Source organism: Triticum dicoccoides, chromosome 2A (assembly GCF_002162155.2).
Source record: "Triticum dicoccoides isolate Atlit2015 ecotype Zavitan chromosome 2A, WEW_v2.0, whole genome shotgun sequence".
NCBI classification, from domain to species: domain Eukaryota; kingdom Viridiplantae; phylum Streptophyta; class Magnoliopsida; order Poales; family Poaceae; genus Triticum; species Triticum dicoccoides.
The window spans coordinates 178977807-178992200 of NC_041382.1; the positions used below are offsets into that span (position 1 = coordinate 178977807).

General features: G+C 44.7%; 3 protein-coding genes across 3 annotated transcripts; 2 read left to right on the forward strand and 1 right to left on the reverse strand.

Annotated features, from left to right (window-relative positions):
- Positions 1 to 5817: 5817 nt before the first annotated feature.
- Positions 5818 to 8027, forward strand: LOC119354076 (chaperonin-like RbcX protein 2, chloroplastic). The gene is made up of 5 exons (XM_037620776.1): positions 5818 to 6169; positions 7054 to 7145; positions 7251 to 7308; positions 7415 to 7480; positions 7583 to 8027. The coding sequence occupies exons 1-5, from the start codon at positions 5960 to 5962 to the stop codon at positions 7706 to 7708; spliced, it is 552 nt and encodes a 183-aa protein (XP_037476673.1). The 5' UTR covers positions 5818 to 5959; the 3' UTR covers positions 7709 to 8027.
- An 835-nt stretch (positions 8028 to 8862) lies between these two features.
- Positions 8863 to 10944, forward strand: LOC119354077 (L-type lectin-domain containing receptor kinase IX.1-like). The gene has a single exon (XM_037620777.1). It carries the CDS (start codon positions 8863 to 8865, stop codon positions 10942 to 10944), a length of 2082 nt encoding a protein of 693 aa, XP_037476674.1.
- A 2063-nt stretch (positions 10945 to 13007) lies between these two features.
- Positions 13008 to 14169, reverse strand: LOC119354078 (protein N-lysine methyltransferase METTL21A-like). The gene has a single exon (XM_037620778.1). It carries the CDS (start codon positions 14102 to 14104, stop codon positions 13232 to 13234), a length of 873 nt encoding a protein of 290 aa, XP_037476675.1. The 5' UTR covers positions 14105 to 14169; the 3' UTR covers positions 13008 to 13231.
- Positions 14170 to 14394: the final 225 nt, after the last annotated feature.

Consider the following 14394-nt stretch of genomic DNA (forward strand, 5'->3'; position numbering starts at 1 on the left):
GCGCATTCAGTAGGAGGAGACGTTCCCGTCGAGGATGAGGTGCCTACGATGACTTCGTAAATTTTAAGATGATATGTTGGCTCAGTTTTTCGGAGGTGCTCATAGAGATAGGGTGTGCGTATGTGCATTCATAGAAGTGAGTGTATGTGCTTGTATATGAGCGCTTGTGTCTGTACTGATGTTCGAAAAAAAAACACTCCATAAGCCAAATCTAAAAAAACATACTCCATGAACCTCATCATCGAAAAGAAAAAAAAATGCCCTAAAAATAAAAAATTAAAAAACTACTCGCATGCGCAGTTATACGTAATTGCTAGCCTTTCTAAGAAAGCTATACTAAAAACAAGAGCTATACTTGCTAACGCCTCGTGAAATGCCTGGTTACTGGTAAGCAATGCGTAACGTGTACATGCTCTTCACAAAAACATAAAACAAAATACGTGTACATGCTCAAGTTGTAACTACTAGCAAAAGAGTTCGTGCATTGCAATGAAACAGAAAACATAACAGACGCTCTTAACTCAACAACCATCACTTAAGACCACAATAGGTCCATCTTTTTTATTTTTGTGAGGCATCATATTTGTGTTGCCGCTTATTCTCTTTCTCATCCTCGCCGGTGATGGCCTCGGTATTCACGCAAAACAACAAAAAACGTGTGTTGAATATGGTTAATCCTAAGGCGTCTCTCTCTCCCTCTCTCCTCCCTCTCCCCCCTCTCTCTCTCGCTCGCTTTCTCTCACTTTCGCGATGAGAAATCTATTGTTTTTCCCTACGATATTTTTCAGAGGTATGCATGTGTATCGATGTTTTCTTTTCCCTATATGGTTATAGCGGGGTGTTTATTTGCAATCTGGATCACCGTCGGTATGAAAAAAAGGATCTTGCGCTATGAATTTTAAATTTGCTTCCATAACAATATTTTAAAAATATTTAACAGGTAAAATTAACATCATATTTAGATTCCACACATTTTTCTAATAAAATTTCATATATAATATGTTAAAATCAAAGTTACGGTTTAAAAGATACAGATAATTTAGAAAATCATTTGGTTTGACTCAAATATATTTAAAAATACTTAACAGATAAAAATAATCTCATATTCATATTCTACATATTTTTCTAATCAAATTTCATATATAATATGTTCAAATCGGAGTTATGGTTTAAAAGATATGGATGATTTTAAAAAGTATTTGATTGACTTAAATATGATCCGCGGATGAATTACCTAAAATATCAGGGGGGTTCGAAAAATGTAAAATAACGGTTCGGGTGTGATTTAAATCCGGACGACGGGTTGATCTCAAAAAAAGATAGGGACTTTTGCGTAAAATACGAAAATAACGATTTGTTTTAACTTAAAACATGACTGCGGGTTGAATTCTCTGAAATAAAAGGACTTTTTAAAAAAATGTTATGACGGACGAAAAAAACCTAGTTTGCTTTATTATTAGATAAAGATAAATATTAAAATTGTGTGACGTACGACATGACAAGGTTTTCTATGTACCAGGTTTTTAAGAGGTGAACATATTTCATTTAGGACCCCGATAACTCCCGACTGTTGGGAGACTCACATCCCAAACGAGTCGTTCGCTAAGGGTAAGTGATCCATTCCATTTGGTGGGAGAGACCCCAGCGCGAACCCTGTGGCACTACGAGCCTTTTTAAATGGGCCTCCCCTCAACCAAATGCCATCATTAATCCAGAAAAAAGACATTAAAAAGGCCCAGTTTCCTCTGGGCTACTTTCAAGCCTTATTAAATCCAGAATTTGGACTTGATTTTTATTACAATTTCTTTTTTAGTTACCAGAATGTGTAATGAACTGCCATCATGTTCAAATGTATCAGAACTTGATGAAAAAAATATTTGGCATGTGATGTCCATGTAAATTGCCGTGGTATACAAAAAGAAATTACCACGCTTTATTCCACAAATTTATCATGTTTCAAAAAATAATGTAGAAACAAACAGAATTTATTATAGTTGCCATGGTTGAAACAATAAAAATGTCATGGCTGCAGGAAGTTACATGATATAATTTTGCTATGGTCTAAAAATACAAAAAAAAAATAGCCATTGTTCAAACAAGAAGAAAATAATTGCCATGGTTGAAAAGAAATCTACCATGGTGCAAACAATAAAGTTGCCACGGTTCATTTTTTTGCCATGTATGAAATATGAATTTACCATGGTCGAAACAATAAAATTCCATGGTCATAGAAACAATTTTCCATGGTCCATGATATAATTTTGCCATGCTCTAAAATAAATAAAAAACATCCATGGTCCAAACAAAAATAATAATTTCCTTGGTTGAAAAGGAAATATGCCATGGTGCAAACAATAAAGTTGCCATGATTAACAAAAAATGTTGCCATGGTTCAAACAATAAGAATGCCATGGTCGTAGAAATAATTTTTTCATGGTTAGGGAAGAAAATTTGCATTGGAAAATAAAATAAAAATTTTCATGTATTTTAATTGGAATGTGGGAATAAAAATGTTTGAACTTGCCATGCCAACACATCTTAAAGTTGCCATGGAAAGCATTATATGGCGTGTGAAAGACTCATAACTTGTCCGGGAAACACAACTTAATTTGCCATGGCAAAAACACATCTTAAATTGGCATGGCAAATATATATTTTTTGGTTTCATGTCAAAACACACCGTAAAAAGCATCTAAACTTGCCATGGCAACATATCTTAATTGCCATGGCAAGTGTTAAATTGGCGTGTGAATCGAACTCCAAATTGCCATGGCAAAACACATCTTAAATTGCCAAGGTAAAAAAGTGTTTTTTTTATTTTCATGTGAAAACACACCGTAAAAAAAAAATCTAAACTTGCCATGGCAACATATCTTAAAATTTGCATGGCAAGTATTCGTTGGCGTGTGATAGTGTATTTTAGTTTCACGTCAAAACACACCATAAAAATCATCTAAACTTGACATGGCAACATATCTTAAAAGTTGCCATGGCAAGTGTTAATTGGCATGTGAATGAACTCGAAATTGTCATGGCAAATAGTGTATGTTAGTTTCATGTCAAAGCACACCGTAAAAAACATCTAAATTTTCTATGGCAGGGACGGAGGTGTGAATCGATGAAATGGGTGTGTGTGGGGGTGTTTTTACATGAAATTTTGATTTTCAATCTTGGAAAGGGCCATGACTCCCGCTCGCCCTCCCCCCTCCCCAAACCCACTAAGCCCCGTCACTAGTTGTATCCCTCCTCACGAAGTCATGCATGCCACACATGTTTGTCAAAATGCCTCAAAACCGCTAGGTTGCTACAAATTATTTTGATTTTGAGGTGCAAAAATAATGTGATAGAGGCTAAGGTGTCCCGATGTTTCGATGAGATGGTGGCTATCGTTTTCTGTGGGAGTCGACCTTCACGATCCGACTACGAACGTGGGAGACGTCGCGCCTTAGCAATCGCTAAACCAACTTCCGAGGGTTATTGACCACGCCGAAGCACGATCAACCTGACCACGAGGGTCTGTTTCCTGCGAGCAAACGAAGAACAAGCAAGAAACTGAGATTGCAATCGGGATATTGCGAATATAAGATGAAAGATTTATTGATCAAGGTGGGGTTCTGTGACATCTTGGTCTGGTCGTTGGACACAAACGAAGTACGCGAAGTTGCAGCTATGGCGAACTTTTAATCTAAACAAAACCCAAAGTCTAAACGACGCCCTAAGGGCTGTATATATGGAGGAAGAGGGGGGAATTTCGTGGCCCTTGAGGGTGGGGTCCGAAACCAACCCTAACTCTTGTTTTCCCACACATACGGACTCTAAAAATAGCCTATACTTAAGTATTTCGAAATTACATGGGCCTGGCCCATTAATAAGGTGACGCAGCACCTAGAATAGCCTATGGACGAATATTATGAAGTGTCATCTTGTATATCTCGTCCAAGGCTTCATGCACTCCTTATGGCGGCTTCAAAGTCCTGAAATCATCACTTGTAACTCCATTCTTGATCCCCTTGCGCATGCCATCAACTCCATGTGTGTTCTTGCTCCAATGTTCATCCTTCTCCAAGCTAGGCCCTTCACTTGTAAGCAAAACAAATGTATCCAATTTAGGCAGCATCATAATCTCATGAATATTAGAATCATTACCAAGAAACGAAAGTACCTGGTAATTTAACTGGCGTGCGCAAGCTCTAGTAATTGGTCCAGTATATGTAACAGTAGGGGCTGTGGGTGTAACAATGGTATTGATGTCCTCATCATAATGTTTCATAAATACATGTCTTTTAGTTTCTACGCAGCAACGCACGAGGATAATTAAATATCTTAACACGAGCAGAGAATGTATCGGAGACAATGTGGGACGTCGAGATGACACGGTGGATTATACTCCCTTCGTCCGGAATTAGTTATCGCTCAAATGGATGTATCTAGTGTATACATCCATTTGAGCGACAAGTAATTCTGGACGAAGGAAGTATTATTTAAGGAAAAAAGTACAAAAAAATATCATGATCTAGGACAGCTGTCCTCGCTCTATGAAAAGACCATAAGAAAACTTAGAAGTACATCTCATCCCACAAGACAATACTTATAAATTGGATCCGCCACCACTCGCTTCGTCGTTCTACCATCTTCGAGGAGAGAGCGAAAATAAGAAGAGTAGCAATTGTGTCGCCCACATAGGCCTATAGATGTAAACCCCTTGTTGATGTTGCCGCAGTAGCCGCCTGCCGTGTATGATGGGACATGGGGACGGTGCCAAATCGACGGGGTGCGAGCCTCGATTTATGTCGATAGTCAAGCTAGTGTCACCGGCGAGAACTCGTGACCTAGTCCGTGATCGCCCGTGCGTGGGAACAACTTGCACAAAAGACGATGCCGCCAACGGCAAGCAAAAAACCAAACCAACACCAGCCAATGTGGAAGCACACGTCCGACGATGACACTGGCCCAAAGGCTTCTAGACGTCATTGACCATGTCGCCAAGATAGGGTTGAAGCTGGGGCGCCGTTATTTAAAGCAACGTCACCACCTCCATCCGAACAACGTCATCATGGAACCAAAACCTAATCCAAACAACATACCAAACACGTAAAACTAAGGTTCCCCCTCTCTCGCCGCTGGTGAAGCAGATAGAGGGGAGGGAAACCACCGACCTTGACAACGGGAGGAGGTAGAGATTCGGAGAGGGGAGGGATTTGAGGGTACCGGCTAGGTGAGAGTTGAGATGGATTGCTGCTCCTCTTGTGCTTTGATGCTTTTATGAGTTTTCTTAGGGGTTGTGTCCTGCTTAGAGAAACGAGGCGACAGTGGCTCTGTGAAGATGGAATAAGGTACTCCCCGCCTAGCTCCCGTCCCAGTGGTGCTTCTAGCGTCATCGGAGGGCATGTGGTGGTTTGTCTCCGGTGGATCTCGCGGGATTCGGTCGACATTTGTCTTCGGTGGATACACATGGATTCGGTATTTGTTTGTGTGTCTACAGGTGGAGTCCTTCTGATCTAAATTTCTCTTCAACGGCGGCGGTTGCTGTTCTGATTCGCTGGTCTTATAGGACCTTAGCACGATAACTTCCTGACTGTCTACTAGTACAATAAGTTTTGCCTGGCTCTAGTGAGGAAGGGGCGACGACGACGGCGTTCCTCTAACTCACTTCAGTATTTGTAGTCGTCGCTAGGTGTTCTACGGATTTAAATATAATTTTTATTATTTTGATGATGAAAAAAAGATTCTGCAGAAAATGAAGAGAAAAAAACGAAAAATAGAATACCCGCTTCTCCTGCCTTCAGCCACTGTGCGTCTGTGCCCCACCTGGATCCCTCCACCGCCGTCACACGGACACGCCTGCACCACCCATCCGAATCCCGCATCTCTTCCTTCTCTTTCAGCGTGCCACCGCCCGACGTCGTCACTGCGCAAGAAGCATCTCGCCGTCCTGTTGCTTTCTGCGACTGCGCGAGCGATGGCCGTCGCCCAGGCCGCAGCGGTCGTCACGCCGGTGGTGGCCGGGGCGGCGCCATCCATCTCTCCGCGGCCGTCGTCCCGGGGACCGGCCGGAGCCGGAGGCGGGCTGGGGTGGCGCCGCCGGCCGAGGGGGAGCGCCCGCCGCGGCCTGGTCATCGCGGACGCGTTCGGCGGACAGTACGAAGACGGGTTCGGGGACGTGGAATTGGTACGTACGTACGGTGCGCTTGAATGGTCGCTCGACTAACTGGTATCCACATTAAGTCGGTGGGCGCGTACTGATTTGCGCAAAGAAAAGATTGATACGTATATATCAGAGTAGCAGTAGTTTCTGACGAAACGATAGTATTCATGTGTCTCCCCTTTTTCTTTCCGGGGAATATTCATGCGTATCCTCGAGAGCGCAATTGAACCTCTGAACTTGTTTCATATATTCTGTTTTTCGCGTGATTCCCATGAATATTTATAACGAGTAAAACCTTAACACGTTCGCTGATTCTTAGGTGTTTTTTTTGTTTCTAAAAACTAATTCAGATAGAACAGTGTACTATTAAGTCTAAAAAATTGCAATCTTTGAACATGCACTATTATAGTGCAGATTTTGGTTTGTGGGTTACATATGAAGCGACTTTGGACGTGAGAGCAGTTGGATGTTGATCCAAAGGCTTAGAAATATGAACGAGATTTTAAAAGATCCCAAGCAACTTTTAAAATTTACCGAGAAAAAGCAACTTATAAATAGACAATCCCTTTGAAGATAGAGAAAGTCCATGCAAAACATGAAAGCAAATTCAGACGGGGAAATGGCATCTTGCCAAAAATCATACAAGAGTGAGATACAGTCCATAGGAATATCGATGGCCTCATTTTCTTATCCAAAAAGCCTATATATGGAAAAGAAAGTAGGGTGTATCAAAATCCTACAAGATTCTTATGGGAGTTATCTGATCCAAATAGGCCCTTCGAAAGATGGCTTGGATATCCTTTCAAACCAGGCAGCTTAGGTGTAGGCCGTCCCCTCCGTGGTTTGTATCACTATGTCTACGCCATATTTTTCGATAGCCGTCCCCTTTGACATGTCTCCATTTGCAGGAAATCATGAATTACTTCACTTACAAGGCCACACAGACGGTTCTCTATCAGTTGTATGAGATGAATCCGCCGGCATACACTTGGCTTTATAAGTAAGATCTTTTCTCCTTGGCCTCTTGCATGCAAATGGGTTTCCCTGTTGGACAGTTCGAATACTTCAAAATATTTTTTCAAATATTATACTTGTCCTTTGTCAGTTATCTTGTCGTCAATGACGCAAAAGAGGGTATACATTTCCTGCGAGCACTCTCGAAGGTATCATCTTCGTCTCTTGCTCCCCGAGGCTACCGAAACGAAAAACGAGGAAATACAACAGTGCGTTCCTGATCATTTCTTAACCTGTTACGTACATGTATACCAGGAGAGGCAAGACCTGGCAGAGAGGGTGATGGTCACGCGCCTTCACTTATACGGCAGATGGATCAAGGTAAATGCAGGCAGAGAGCCATTTCACCGGTTCTAAGATAAGCATAGGATGCAAAATGCAGAAGAAAAATATTTACCTCTGTTTTTTTTTTCATATGATCAGAAATGCGACCATACGAAAATGTATGAGAGGATTTCGCATGAGAACTTGGAGCTCATGCGTGAGAGGCTAATGGAAACAGTGGTGTGGCCAACTGATGACACGAACTCCAGCGACAAGCAAGATTGACGGTTACATATTGAGTAGGATAAGACTGCTTCACTCGACAATGTACTACACGTGGCAGAATCCCTGCAGATTTTGAGTGTCGATTTGGGTTACTCATTTGTGGATATAACCCTGCATGAATAGAATAGTCGGTGTACATTCTATCGTAGGGGTTTGTGTGAATGTCACTTAATGATTTTTGTCCTGTGAACTCGAAAAAAATATCACAACGTGTGATAATTTTGTTTGTTCATGTTTGACAGTGTGCCTGTGTTCTCTATACTAAGATTTGTATTGAGCATTCAAAAAATATCAGAACGTGCGACATTTTGTTTGCTCATGTTTGACAGTGCCTGTTTTCTCTATACTAAGATTTGTATTGAGCATTCAAAAAATATCAGAACGTGCGGACATTTTGTTTGCTCATGTTTGACAGTGTGCCTGTGTTCTCTATACTAGGATTTGTATTGAGCATTCGGGTTTACTGAACTTCCTTCTCTCTTCCTTTTTTTTACTCTTGGGGATGCACAGCATGAGATTGCTCGATTTAACTAAATATGAAGAAAACAACACGTCATGATCAAGATTGCTAAGGGTAAACGTCATGTCGAAGAGAGCCTTCCTTCAGGCCGAATGTCTGAACCCAGTCGGACGAAGCCTGCCACATATACTATACTTATACAATAACAATACCTGTTGCAATCCGCTGAACCAAGCGGCCGTAATAGCTTCCTGTCTTCGACCATCGGAACAACATTTGGGCGGAGATATCCTCGAGCACTGTGGCCTCTTTTCGTGGTGGTGCCTGCTTTTGTCCCTAATCTTGGCCGGCCATGGCGATGCAAACCAAGCCCCGTCTCACCTGTTGGGAAGCTCGATTCATTGTTCATTATTTTAGAGCTTCAGATAGCTCCACCTCCACCAATGTTAGAGCTCCAAACCTGAGCTGCTCCTCTTCTTGTCTTACATCTGTCTTCTCAGGAATTGGCAGGCCGGCAGTATGACAACCCGAGTAAAATGCAAGGCCATCGAGAGTTGACCAAGTTGATGCCCTCTTGGTTATTTCCAGCAGCATGCATATGTGACAACTTCTAAGCTCTGCAGAAGTTGTTTCTGTTCCTCTTCTTCCTTCCAGGCTTCCACCCCCCACCACGGCCACTGCTCTTTCTCCAGCCATGAGATCGAGAACCACGGGAACTTGCTTCCTGGCTCTCCAGTTCGTGCTATCCTTCACTCTCAATATTGCCAGCGTCAGTCCTCTGTCCTTCAAGCTGAATTTCACCGAATCCAACTATAGTGCGTCCACCGCAATCCAGTTCCAGGAGGACGCCTTCTACAACAAGGGGATCAAGCTCACCAAGGACGAGCTGAAAGGTCAGATCACTAACAGTGTAGGCCGAGCAGTCTACACCAATCCAGTGCTTCTCTGGGATACCACCACTGGTCAGTTAGCCGACTTCTCAACCCACTTCACCTTCAGGATAACTGCCACAAACTTGAGCGCAACCCACGATCCATACGGTGAGGGCCTAGCCTTCTTCCTCTCACCGTACCCTTCGGTGGTTCCCAATAGCTCCACTGGTGGTTTTCTTGGCCTCTTCAGCAATGGGAGTGATCACAATGACCCATCCAATGAGCTCGTGGCTGTTGAGTTCGACAGCCACAATGACACATGGGACCCAAAAGGAGACCATGTGGGCATCGACATCCATTCAATTGTATCCGCAACCAATGTGTTGTGGAATAGTAGCATTAATGATGGTCGCATAGCCAATGCGTGGGTAAGTTACCAGGCCAGCTCCTTGAACTTGAGCGTCTTCTTGACGTACCTGGAGGATCCACAATTCAGTGGCAACTCCACCTTCTCTTATTCAGTTGATCTCAGAAAATACCTCCCAGGCAAAGTGGCCATTGGCTTCTCAGCAGCCACGGGTAGATTTGTTGAGCTCCATGAGATACTTTACTGGGAATTCAATTCTACGGATTTGCAGCTGATGAAGACTGAGAAGATGAGAAGTGTACTGGTCATAAGCTTGGCTACTATAACAAGTGTCGTGGTCTGTTCTATGTGCTTGGTTTGGTGCCTTCTTCATTTTAGGACTAGGAGATCAAGAAATGAGAAACAAAAGAAGCTAGGATACCATGAGTCCATTGATGGTGAATTTGAAAAAGGGAGTGGCCCAAGAAGATTTCGGTACAATGAACTTGTGGCCGCCACAAGGAACTTTGCTTTGGAGAGGAAGCTTGGAGAAGGAGGATTCGGCGCAGTCTACCAGGGCCTTTTGAAGGATCAAAACCTCGATGTTGCCATAAAGCGAGTGGCAAAAGGGTCTACACAGGGAAGGAAGGAGTACATATCTGAGGTCAAGATCATCAGCCGGCTGAGGCATCGCAACCTCGTGCAGCTTGAGGGCTGGTGTCATGAGCACGGAGAGTTCTTGCTTGTCTATGAGTTCATGCCAAACAGGAGCTTGGACACACACCTCTATGATAACAGTAACTTGCTAACATGGCCATTGAGGTTCAAGGTCACCGCAGGTGTTGCATCCGCCCTCCTGTACCTCCACGAGGAATGGGAGCAATGTGTCATTCACCGTGATATCAAACCGAGCAATGTCATGCTTGATTCTGCATTCAATGCCAAGCTTGGTGATTTTGGGCTCGCGCGGCTCATTGACCACGACCGAGCCTCGCAAACTACAGTGTTAGCTGGGACAATGGGTTACATGGCTCCAGAGTGTGTCACCACTGGCAAGGCAAGCAAAGAATCTGATGTCTACAGCTTCGGGATTCTTGCATTGGAGATTGCATGCGGAAGGCGACCAGTTGTGCTAAAGGAAGACGATGACAAGATCGTATTGGTTCAGTGGGTATGGGATCTCTATGGAAGAAACAAGATTCTTAATGCAGTTGACAGCAGGCTTGATGGCGCATTTGAAGATAGAGAGGCAGCATGCTTGATGGTTGTCGGACTCTGGTGTGCACATCCAGATTACAATCTCCGACCTTCAATTCGTCAGGTCATAAGTGTACTGAAGTTTGAAGCACCATTGCCAAACCTTCCCCCAAAGATGCCAGTGGCCATGTACTTTGCACCGCCAATTTCTCTGTGCAGGTTTTCATACACCTCATCTGATGGGACACTCAAGCAGCAGGGGCTGGAGAGGTCCAATGGTTATGGAAAAACAAGCTCATCCACTGCAACCAATGCATCCAGTTCACCTCCTTCTGTGCGGCTGCCAGAGGTGGGCTACTAAGTCTGGCAGTTCCTTTCTATATGTTCAACATTTTAACACTTTCGCTTTTGTTTGGTGCTGATTGTATTAGAATGGCACTAAAGTTAAACAGCAGAGATGTTGTTATTAACTCTGGCTGGATGCTGCCAACAGTTTAATTCAGTTACTACTTGTGTATAGATTGGCTACCTGTAGAACATAAGCAATGAAATGTATCCTGAGTGAGTACCTAGAGTGGTGTTGACAGTTGTTGTCTCGTTCATTTTTATTCAGCAAGACAATTGCGCATTTGTATTTGGATATTTCATCACATGACGATAAAATTTAAAATCAATTCTGGCACTACATCAGGTGAAGGCCTACTCTCACAACCTACTAACCATAAATACAGTGAACAAACACCACTGAGCATATGTCCTTCCTGCTTATCTTCGGTTACCTTTTTGTTGAACTATGTTCCCTTTCACTCTCTCAACTGCGCATTGAGATACTAGATGTAGATGTGTCCTATTTGAATCGACCTTACACCGAACTATTCAAGTGTTGGGACTGTTACCATAATGCAAACATGTTTATACCCCCATAACGAAATGAAGTAATAAACTACGTAATTATATCTGTACCCCATAACAAAAGGGAGCAAATTACCAAATAGATAAACCACTAAAATGAAAAATAGTATGTATAGAATATTGTTTCTGACTCATACCAGAACACCAAACAAAAGATGCGGAACACTGAGTAAATTAAGGTCAAGTAAAATAAGATCTTACATGCCCATATTCGTTATTAATACACAGAGGCACCATGTCATTGAGATATTCACTGGAGGTCCATCATATTGAAGTAATAACAGTATTAAACCACGGTAACGCTGAATAAAACAAACTTGACATGCCCAGGGGTGGAGACAGGACCCGGGCACCTAGGGCCCAGGCCCGGTGCGTGGGAAATTTGTTTTACGCCCAACTACCTAGATTTCAAGTTGGGCCCGGGGTCTAGCCCAGCAAGCACTGTACGCAACCACGGAAGAGGTGGTCTCGTCCTCCGTCCTCCCAGTTTCCTTCGACCCGCGAGGAGCGGCCTCGACCTAACTCGTGCAACGAGCGGCTGCGAACTGGCTCTACTGCTTCCCGGCCAGCCGTCCCTCCCCTCGCACCGGTGCAGTGGTGCTCCCCTCCCGGCTCCCTGCTCCCCGCTCCCCAACGCGTGCCGTGGAGGCCGCCTCTCCTGCGCCGCCGGGGCGTCGCCCCGCCCTTCTGGACAGATTGCTCCGGGCGACTATTGTGTTGACCAGTTTGATTATATGATGGTGAAAACTCGAACACCTTTCTGAAGATTTATTCTTCATACATTCAATGCATTTGCTGGTTCAGACTTCAAACTGATGTGGACACAACGATGTCTAAGATCCGCTCAATTTTTCTGCTTCAAATTGAAACAGATTTAATGTATTCAGTATATGTTCATTTTCTTCACAGGAGCTGTTTGCTTGACCTTGTGCACGGTACCAAAAAGCTGCAGCAGCAGAATTTTTCGTCCGAGGAAATCAATACACTTGAGAAGAACTTCTGACATATTTCTTTCAGGTAAAGCATTACTAATATGTTAAGTACACAAGTGAAGTTTGTTTTCTTTTGACAAAAAGGGTGTAATGCAAAAGGTTAATTCATACTATGTAGCATGTAGCTTTACAGATTTAAGGATCCATAAGCATTGGGTTTAAATTCTAGATCGATTGTGCAATTGAGCCATATTGTATGCTTTCACATGTGGTATTTTTTTGCGTAGATATGAGGTACTTTGAGGGTAGTTATAGGCGGTAAAGATTTTCAATCTCGCCAATATTTTTTGGGCCCGGGTTTTGCTCCAATCCTGGCTCCGCCACTGGACATGCCCAAAGCTCAAACTACAAAATTTGCTATGCCCCGTTGCTTGCGAAGCAACTGTGTAAAATGTCAACAACCATAGAGTTCAGGCAATGTATTATTTTAGGCGAGGGTTCATGAAATTTGGAACTACAATCCAACACTTTGATCATGTACCACGAAATCAACTATAAATTGGGCCAGCAGAAGCACCCGAACAATCGAAACCAGCATACAACTAAATTCTCGTCCTCAGTTGCACAATGTGATACTGTTCCAAGCTCGGAAGAAAGATTTCCTGTTTAATTTTGTCTTCGGTTGCACAATGTCACATCGTTTGCAAGAAACATTTTGTGTTTAACTCTAGCAGTACAGTAGAATCAGCATGGGCATAAGCAAGCAAACATTACATCCATTACCTTTTGGAGAAGCTGCTTCTTTCACTTCTTGTCACGCTGCTTCTTCGCTGTGAAGCGGTAGACCACCGGACCATGGCGCCAGCCTTCGGGGGGTGGATCCTTGTGCAAAACCTCAATGTCGAACACCTTCCTGGCCTTCCCGAAGAATTTCTTATCCGTGCGTTTCCACCTCCTCATGTGCGCCATCAGGAACACCACATCCCCCTTCACGAAGAACCGCAGCGTCTCTATCAGGGGGTCGACCAACTCCTCGTAGTAGACCACGTCCGACGCCACGACGAGGTCAAACCGAGACGCCGGCGCTGGGGCCACCACGGCCCCCATCGCGGCGGCATCGCCCCAGGGGAGCGGCACGACGGAGACGGAGCCACCGCGGGAGTCGAGGAGGGGCGCGTTGAGGGAGGCGTTGTGGCGGAGATTGGGGAGCGCGGCGGGGAGGTCGGAGAGGACGGTGTGCGCCGGGAGGGCCGCCGCCAGGGCGAGGCCCGCGGCGCCGGTCCCGGAGCCGAGCTCCATGATGCTGAGCGGGCAGTGGGCGGTGGGCGGGCGCGGGAGGAGATGCGGGGAGGCTGGGAGGAAGCGGAGGAGCGTGGTGGCGGAGGGCCAGAGCTGGAAGGTGAGCCCGAGGGAAGGGATGGTGCGGACGGTGATGGGGGACGGAAGCGCGGGGAGGTGGAATTGGTGGAGCTGCCCCTCGGATGAGGGGGCGGCGGCGGCGGCGGCGGAAGCGGGGAGGAGGTTTGGGAGGAGGAGTCGGAGATCCTCGGAGTCGGAGTCGGAGTCGGAAGCAGAGGATATGGCGGGTGTGTTGGAGGGAGATGCGTTGGTGGCGTCGGAAACAGAGACGTTGGACGAACATGCGGCGGCGGCGGTGGCTGTGGCGGCGGCCGCCATTATAGTGGTCGAACAGAGTTTTTTTTTTTGAAATGCGAACAGAGTTTGTTGGTTGCCCGTTTGGGCGGTTTTGCTAAAACTCAGCTATCACAGCCATTGGATTAATAAATAGCATCACGATGTGTGCAGGTTGCAGCTGAGGCCCGTGGCAGCCTGTTTCGTCTTTTGTTTTGTTCATTGTTTGACACGATTTAGTATCCTGTCCCGGCCCGTCTCAGCCTCCCGTCGTGTCTTTTCTGAAATCAAACAAGGTCCGGATTCTCTAACCCTCCAGATGTCGGTCAAGTCTA

Excerpts from the sequence above, each read along its gene's own strand:
- LOC119354078 (XM_037620778.1), bottom strand. The coding sequence starts at position 14,104 with ATGGCGGCCGCCGCCACAGCCACCGCCGCCGCCGCATGTTCGTCCAAC.
- LOC119354076 (XM_037620776.1), top strand. The coding sequence starts at position 5,960 with ATGGCCGTCGCCCAGGCCGCAGCGGTCGTCACGCCGGTGGTGGCCGGG. Across the intron at positions 6,170-7,053 it reads GGTTCGGGGACGTGGAATTG|GAAATCATGAATTACTTCAC; the intron begins GTACGTACGTAC and ends CTCCATTTGCAG. Across the intron at positions 7,481-7,582 it reads TATACGGCAGATGGATCAAG|AAATGCGACCATACGAAAAT; the intron begins GTAAATGCAGGC and ends TCATATGATCAG.
- LOC119354077 (XM_037620777.1), top strand. The coding sequence starts at position 8,863 with ATGAGATCGAGAACCACGGGAACTTGCTTCCTGGCTCTCCAGTTCGTG.